Source organism: Leucopleurus acutus (assembly GCF_964270905.1).
Source record: "Leucopleurus acutus genome assembly, chromosome: 7".
Classification (NCBI taxonomy): domain Eukaryota; kingdom Metazoa; phylum Chordata; class Mammalia; order Artiodactyla; family Delphinidae; genus Leucopleurus; species Leucopleurus acutus.
In genome coordinates this window covers 80,396,253-80,404,784 of record NC_139150.1, presented here as the reverse complement: position 1 = coordinate 80,404,784, position 8,532 = coordinate 80,396,253, and the positions used below count along the sequence as shown (strand labels likewise).

Sequence of the window (8,532 nt, the reverse complement as noted above, 5' to 3'; positions counted from 1 at the left end):
CTACTTCAGTACGATATGATAGCTATCATTGGTTTCTTTCATTGTGTCCAGAATAAAACAGGCTTCTTCCTGAAAGCTCTGTATCATCTCATCACTAAAGAGCACATGGATTCCTGTGGGCCCCTGCTTGTGGACCTGGCTGATCTGGCAAGGGGAAATGCTGAAAAGCTGAGCCATTTTTTCTGTCAGTTCAACAGCTGTCAGTTCTTCTAGGTAGATGGCATGGTAAACGAAGAAAGTACCATTTGAGTCTCCATCCTCATGTTTCTGCTGCTGTTGCCGCTGCCCCCTCAGCTGCAAGGATTCCTGACAAACATAAATGGTTAGCCTTGGGCGCACCATCCGGCCTTTTAATGCATTAAAAAGTCTGATTCCATCTGCAGGGCCACAGATTTGAATCACATCGTCTCTAGTTAGTTTCAATAAATCTGCCCCTGAGACGTTTGTAAAAAGCCTCGTGAATGTGGAAAAACGGTTTCCATGCAACCAGTGCTGAGCCTCCTGAGGTGTGGTTGTCGGCAAGAGGTTATCTGTGACTGGAGGGGGCAGCTCTGGCTGGTGACTTGGTGAACCATTTCCTTCCCCAAGAGAAAGACTGCTATGGGAACTGCTGAAGCCAGGTGATGGGGAATTATTGACATACGTGATCTCGGGCCGTGGAGAACACTCTGTGAGTATAGTTGTCTCATGGGAAGGTTGCTATTTCTCCTTCTCATGAGGCGTTCGTTTCTCCATTTTCTCCATCTGTTTTTTGTTTTCTGTCTGCACCTTTGGGCTTGAAGACTTTGATCTGGCAGCTGGCTGAGTGTAAGTGCCCAGTATATTCCCCGTTCTCATTCTCCTTGAAGGTATCGATTTGTACTCGAAATGGCACTCCCTTCTCTCCACCATGTTTCTGCATAGTGAACTCTGTGCTAATACAATGCACTTGAATAAACACAGATGTCCTCTTTGCAGGGTCCCACAGGAACTCCACTGTATTTAGTTGGTTTGGATTAGCCCTAAGATCGATTATACCCACAGACATTGGGATATCTACGTCAAGAATTCTATCTCCAGGTGGGTTCCACCTCCAGCCCTCCAGCTGCTGATGTTCAGTGTATTGGAGCCGTCTGTCATGGAACACGACACGGAATACACTCTTCACCAACTTGCCATTAATTTCTGGTAGTTCTCCAAGTTTCCTGTTGTCTAGTATTCGGATTTCATAAGACTGGCCTTGATTGAGATGTGTCAGGGTTTCATCATGGAGTTTCACTGCTGGAGAGGTGGCAGCACAAAGCACATATTGAAAAGGGAGCATTTTATTCTCATTATCTGGAGGCAAACTTGACTCTTCTTGCTTAAAAATGGGCAATGCTTGGACATCACCTGTGCTCCCATGTCGCTTTCGCACCTTTTCTCCCGCCCCTTTCTGCGGGAACCACCTGCCGTTTATCTGTCTGTCCCAAGACACAGGCAGGAGGGTGTCTGCTCTACCTCTGGGTCCTCAGCGTACAGCCCAGTAAATGAGTCCAGGGCTGGATCCCTGACTCCAACATGGATCCCATTTCCCTCCCTCACCAGCCTGATCCCAGCCCAATCCAGCTCTGCTCAAGTTCTGACCTCATCCAAGACCCCAGCTTCACTTTTGACTCTTACCTCGCCCTGGCCTCAACAGCACACAAAGAGAAGGAATAAAGGCAGGTGCCCCTCACTACCAGGGGTACATCTCTACCTCCCTGAAGAAGGACTCGGCGTCCTGAGCCCTCTTCGAGTCTGCAGAGGGGAATGAGGGCAAGTAGGGGTGGGAACCTGGGCAATGCAAGTTCCAGACCTGACCCGGTCTATTGGCACCCTCTAGAGGACAGTTCTATTACCAGAGCTGGCTTTGCAACTAGATCCTATACCACCTCTCCACAATGAGGGGCTACAGTCCTCAGAAGCTTCTGGACCCACTGCCCACCATCCACTACTCCACCTGGGGGGCCTCCTTATGTTCTGAAGACCAGCAACCCCACCCTTGTTTCTCAGCACTGGGTCACCTGCTCAAATCCCAAAGTGGCCCATCTTTGGAGGCTCAGCCATTCCCTGGCTGCAGAAGTCCTCTCAGATGGCAGCTGGTGCCCTGGTTTGCTCCTGACCCCTCCTTGGTCACCCCACCTGCAGCCTTACATTCTGGTCCAGCTTGGCTCCTTCCCAGATGCCTTGCTTGCTGTTCCCAAGGGAGGCATCTTCTTGATGGTGGGGCCTAGGGTTCCCCTTCCCCCACTCAGACGGGGGCTCCCAGAGCACGAGGCCCAGGCTCTTTCTCCTCCCCACCAGACTAAGAACCTCCAGAGAACCAGGCCTGGCTTTCTACCTTCCCTCTTAGACTGAGGTTTTCCTGCAAATATGGCTTATGTCTCTTCCTTCCCCTCAGACTGGGAGGCCCCTGAGTCCTGGGCATGAGCCTCTCTTTCTTTCTTCGGGATGGGCGCTTCCTCAGGTCTGACCAAGGGTCTTCTCCCCAACCCTTCCACCTGGCTATTGATCTCCAGACTTTTCCACCTCCAATCCCCATTCTGTGCAGTTCTGCCCACAGCTGGGGCACTCAGGAGCCTCTGGAGCCTCCCCCAGCTCTGGGGCCCTGGGAGGGCTTCCTTCGGCTCTGGGCTGGACCTTTGGCTTGGAGCACAGGGCCTTCCTGTGGGACGTGAGGCCCAGAGCGCCCACCCAAGCTGCACCTCTGACCTCACAAAGGCTGCCTCAGAACCTGGTCTCCATGGCGCTGCTGGCAGGAGAAGGGATGCTATTTTGGGCAGTGCGTCCGGACTTGGTGATGGGGCCAAACCCCTGCCCCACTGACCTCTTCCCTGGAACAGCAGAGCAGAGCAGTGCTCGGGCCACCCCGAGGAGGGCCGAGAGGCGGGCTCTAGCTTGGGGACGCAGGGACAGCAGAGCCTGAGACAGTCACGGAGGAACAAGTTCAAGACCTGCTGTGACTGAGAGGCCCCCAAGCCAGACGCTGGGAAGCATAAGGCACTTGGGCAGAGTGAGTCGGGCTCTAGGCAGGGCTGGGACAGGGGGCCTCCCCTGGGACCCAGGCCTGGGAGTGCCACTGCTGGGGACCACATGGGGAGGAGGTGACCGTGGGACTGTCTGGGGAAGGAACCCCAGCCGGGAGTTGAAGGCCTGGATATCTGCTCTGGTTTAGTCCTGAGTTGCTGCGTCGTATGGGCGCATCACACTTCCTCTCTGGGCTTCAGTTTCCTTACCCGTAAATTGACTGCTGGGAGGCCCAGTGGTGCAGCAGAGACTGGGAGGTTGTGTGGGGCTGGGCTGCCAGCAGAGCCTGGGGGGTGGGAGTCGGGGGGCGAGTAGAGACTGGCGACACGGGACCAAAGCAGAAGGGATGCAGATCAGAGTAATGGGTGGATTTCTGGCTTTGCTGGAGTGGTTCCTCCCTCTGGAGTCCCCTCCTGAGAGGCTGGGGCTAGAGGGTTTCTGCCATCAGGGCTAGGGATGTGAACTTAGGCTGCAGTTAGAGGGAAGCGGGCTAGAGAACAAGGGAGCATGCAGGATGGGGAAACTCCAGGGTTACCTTTGTGCTGTCATTTGTGAGGAAAATGGGGATTAAAAGGGGGGAATTTTCAGGAAAAGTGAGAGGGTAGATTTTGTTCTGAGGTGGGGGTTAGGACTAAATGAACTTTCAGGACCTCATCCTGCATGTGTGTGTGTGTGGGGGGGGGGGAGTGTGTGTGTGTGCAAGGGGAGGCAGACAAGGCCCTGGAAAGTCACAGTGTAAGTCAGCAGCAAGAGAGCTTGAGGTTAGACTGAAGACAATAATACCCGCATATATGAGGGGTGGAGCTGCTGGGGGGAGGCTGTGGGCATCTCCACTGTCCAAAGCTGGGCTGCAGACTTGGGAAGGTCAGGAGGACCTCCGCAGGGCCTGGTCCGGGGACCACGAGTCCGGGGGCCAGCAGGGGTGAGGGGGTGTGGCTTTAGTGCCACTCCCCATTGGCTGAAGACACCGACCCCTCCTTCTCCGTCCCTGCCAGCTCGGCTGGGTTGAGGGGTTGGCACTGGCAGCAGCTGTCCCTGTGGCTTCTTCCCTGGGGGAGCTGAGGTCTGATGAGAATGAGGGGCGAAGTTCTGAGTCCCCCAGCCCTAGTGACCTCTCTCTGGCTCCACAGCATCTAAAAATCTCAAAGACAGAATATGGCTCAGGCCGACAGGAAGAAGCGGTAAGCATCCCACCCATTCCCCTACCCCAGCCCTTCCGTCCTGCACCCAGCACACCCCCAGGGCCCTCCCTGCCCCTCTCTCAGCCTCTCCCTCATGGTAGCTGATGCTCCCAGACTCCTTCCTTCCCACCCTGTACCAGCCCATGGGGCCCAGAAGAAGGATCTCTCCCACCTGTGCCCATAGCCAAGCATGGGCTGGGCCCTGGGCTGAGGGGAGGCTCAGAAAGACCCAGATGAGGGTCAAGGAGTTGGGCAGTGGGTTCCAGCTGCCCCTGTGTAGGTTGTGCTCAATTGAACTGAACTCACCACCTCTCACCCGCTCAGGCTCAAGTCTCTTTGGGGTGAAATAAAAGCCAAAGTCCTTGCAATGGCCAAGGCCCTGCCTATCTAGTGCCCATTTCCTCTCTGACCTTCCCCCACCCCACTCTCCCCTCCTTTCCTTCAAACATGCTCAGAGTCCTTCAGTGGCCATCCCCCCTGCCTGAAACGTTCTTTCCGCAGTTCCCCACAGGGCTCGCTCCCTCCCCTCCTCCCTGTCTTTTTCGTTTTTAAAATAAATTTATTTATTTATTGGCTGCTTGGGTCTTCGTTGCTGCGCACAGGCTTTCTCTAGTTGCCGCCAGCGGGGCTACTCTTCCTTGCGGTGCATGGGCTTCTCATTGCAGTGGCTTCTATTGTTGCGGAGCATGGGCTCTAGGTGCATGGGCTTGAGTAGTTGCGGTGCACAGGCTCAGTAGTTGCGGCTCGTGAGCTCTAGAGCGCAGGCTCAGTAGTTGTGGTGCACGGGCTTAGTTGCCCCGTGGCATGTGGGATCTTCCTGGACCAGAGCTCAAACCCGTGTCTCCTGCATTGGCAGGCGGATTCTTAACCACTGCGCCACCAGGGTAGTCCCCTCCTCCCTGTCTTTGCTCAAATGCCACCTTCTCAGTGAAGCTCACCCTGACTGCCCTACTCAGTCACTGCCCACCCCCTTTTCCTTGCTCTACCTTTTCCTGTAGGATGTACTACCTTCTACCACACAGATGACCTACTTAGGACATTTCATCTCTGCCTGTCAGCTCCACATGAGCATGGATGTTGGTCTGCTTGTGTGTTCTTGGATAGAGAGAATGAATGGGTCCCTTCTGTGCCAATGACATCGCTGTCTCTGCCCAGGACTCTCATAGGGCTTTAGACCCTTTTTCCAGAGACTCACTGGTCCTGCAGGCAGCTCAGTCCCAGCTGAAAACAGCCTTTTCCACTCCTCTCCCGCCACTTCCCATGGTCTCAGCTCAGTCAAGGATCCCCTTCTCCTCCGATGCTCAAGCCAGAAGTCAAGGCCTTGTCCTTGATATTCTGTCCCCCACTAACCACCTCATGTCCCTCACATCTAACCACCAATCTGCTAAAATATGTAAGATATCCTCACTCCCACATCCCTACGCCCTCACAGCCACTTTAGGCCACCACTTGCCCATTCTTCAAGTCTCTTCAGGCCTTGCCTCCCACCCGGGGGCTTCTTGCTCTGATGGTGTTATCCATCTCCTCCACTGGATGAAGCCATCCAAGGGCAGAGACTGGATTTTTACTTTTCCCCCTTGTGCCTGACTTATAAGTAGCTGCTCAACAAACATGTGTTAAATGGATAAATATTGGTTAGCCGGTTAAATGGTTGGCTTGAGGTTAGTTGGATAGTTTGCAGCTGGTTGATTGATTAGATAATTAAATGAGCTGGTCAATAGGAGAATCAGTTAGTTGGTTAAGTTGCTAGGTTGATGAGTCAAAGGGTTGGTTGGTGGGTTGTTAGATATTTAGTTCCTTGGTTAGCACATATTACTTAGGTAATTACCTCATTGGCTGTTAGTTTCTTGGTTTGTAGGCTAGTTTTCTTAGATGCCCTTTATCATTCTATACCCTTCCTTGAGCTCTCTCATCTATGCCCATGGGTCAGACGACCATCTATGACATGGTGGCGTCCAAATGGGTATCTCTAAACAAGACCACATGACCGGCAGCCTCCTTACTGGTCACCACCACTTAGCTGTCTAGTGAGCTCCTCAAACTCGCCACACCCAGAAGGGGACCCCTCATTCTCCAGCCTAAGCCTGCAGCTTCTCTCATGTGCCTCACACAGGCCATCGTGCTGCTCTAGCCAGAGCCTGGGGTCATCCCTGACACTTCCTTCTCCATTCTCCTCTCTAATAAGACACCAAGTCTGTCGGTTTGACTGTCTTCCTCTCACCACCGCCACTGCACCTTCCTGGCTCAGGCTGCCATCACCTCTCAGCCTGTCCGATTGCTCACCACGCCTCTACTCATGCTCCCTTATTCCTGCCTCCAAAGAGGAGACAGTGCTTCCGCTTAAATCCGTCACCCCACGGCCCTCTGGGGCGAGGTCAGACTGCCTAACGTGGGCCATGAGGCCATCTGCCCCTCTCTGCCCATCTCGTGCCACTCTCCGTTCTCTCTCTGCAGCCCATCCTTATAGAATTCCTCTATACATCACACACTGTCGTAGCTGCAAGCCTTTGTCCAAGCATTAGCCCAGAACCTTCCCCCAGCCTCCTTTGATGCTCCTTCATCTGGCCGGTCTTGTATTCTCGACCTAAATTTCCTCTGGGAGAGCCTCCTCATCCCTCCTCTGGGTCATCTGCTTCCTCCCTGCAACCCCATAGTGCCCACTCTTCACTGTGGCAACACTCTTCACAATTTTAAGTAACTGCTTAGTTACTTGTTCACCTTCCTAAGAGCGGGGATCATGGCAATGTTCTTTACTGCAGTCACTGAACACAGCAGGCATGGTAGGCATTCAATAAATCTTTGGTTCACTGGCTGCTTGGTGGTTGTCACTTACTGTGTCCTGCCTGCTTTGTGGTGAGGAGGAAGGGGCCAGGGTTCCAGAGCTCTCTTGGTGTCTGTGACTTCCTGCTTTGTCTACTGCTCCTCTGCCTCTGTGGTACCTTCCCAGGACTATTCTTGAATTCCTGCTGTCTCAGGCTCTTCTTCAGGGCTGAGGAGGCATAGGGGCAAGGCGACCCTTATATGATGCTGCATGGGAGCTGCAGCTGGATGGGAACCATCCAGGCAACTCTACATCCCCCTCCATGTGCTCAGTCCTGGGTTTGTTTCCCTGAAGTAAGGAGACAGCAAGGACTAGGGTGGGTGAGGAATGAACATGGGGTCTCAGCCAGGAAAGTGGGAGGGGTTCTATCCATGCCTGGTTTACATTTCTCACTCCCTTACTCTCTGCTGCTGTGAGGCTGGGGAAAGTCAGCAAGCTGAGGCGGGGTGTGGGTGATGTTGCTGACCCCAGCGGGGTGAGGAAGGTGAGGGTCACTCAGCGTGGGAGGCGGGAGAGGGTCACCAGTCTGAACAAGCACTAAGGCTGCACTTAGAGGCATCTGCACCCCACCTCCTCCTTAGCCTCCGGACACCGTCTCCTTCCTCACACTCAAGTCCTATTCCCCCATCACCAACAGAAGATAGAGCCTCTAACTCACTTTTTCATCCGTCTATCCATCCAATCATGCACTTACTAAACAAACGTTTATCAAGCCTCTACCATGTGTCAGGCACTGTGGGAAGTTCTGGGGATCTAGTGGAGAGTAACAGATGAATTCTCAGTTTTCGTTCATTCGACAGTGTATATTGCACACCTACTATGTGCCCGGCACTGTGCTAGACAATGAGGATACACCAGGGAGTAAGACACAGTCCCTCCTTTCCTCTGTCCCTCCCGTTCATTCGTTCATTCATTCACTCCCTCACAAGCATTCATTTGTGTTGACCTTGCTTCAGAGCCTGGTATATTCTGCCATCCCCGTCATCTCTGGCAGAACCTGGGGCATGCTTCAGGCCTCAGTGCTGTTTCTAGAGCCCAGGAGCAGACTTTGCCACAACCTGTGCTGTTTGCAGAGCCTCACTGCTGCCAGCTCCTGCCTGATGCCTTACCTGTGTCCCCAGAGCTCTGGCCCCAGCAGACAGGCAGACAGACAGACAACTGAGCTCCACTCTCCTGCCTGCTCTCTCCCATCTGCTTCTCCCCTGAGGCTCTTTGGCAGCACAGATGGCGCTCACTGGCTTCCCAGCTGCCCCCTCTGCAAACTGGCCTCATTAGTGCTCGCTTCTCAATGGTCCAGTCCCCCATCAGGAGGAAGAAGGGGCATGATCTGGATACCCCCGGTCCCTCTCCACATCCCTGGGACTCTCACATGCCTCTGACCCCAGCAGTACCAGCTGCCCTGGGCAAGAGGAGGTGTGTGGAGAGGCCACTGGGTTACCCATTAACTCAGCCATGAGTTGAAAACCCGATGGACTGTAAGCGCGCCTGATCTCATTTCTGCCC

General features: G+C 53.9%; 1 protein-coding gene across 1 annotated transcript; it reads right to left on the bottom strand.

The window, feature by feature from the left end:
* On the bottom strand, positions 1-2,213 carry LOC309963818 (alpha-globin transcription factor CP2-like; the record flags this gene model as incomplete). The annotated part of the gene is given in 4 exon segments (XM_082842351.1): positions 1-699; positions 703-742; positions 744-1,442; positions 2,155-2,213. Coding segments are annotated over 4 exon segments (1,497 nt in total).
* Positions 2,214-8,532: the final 6,319 nt, after the last annotated feature.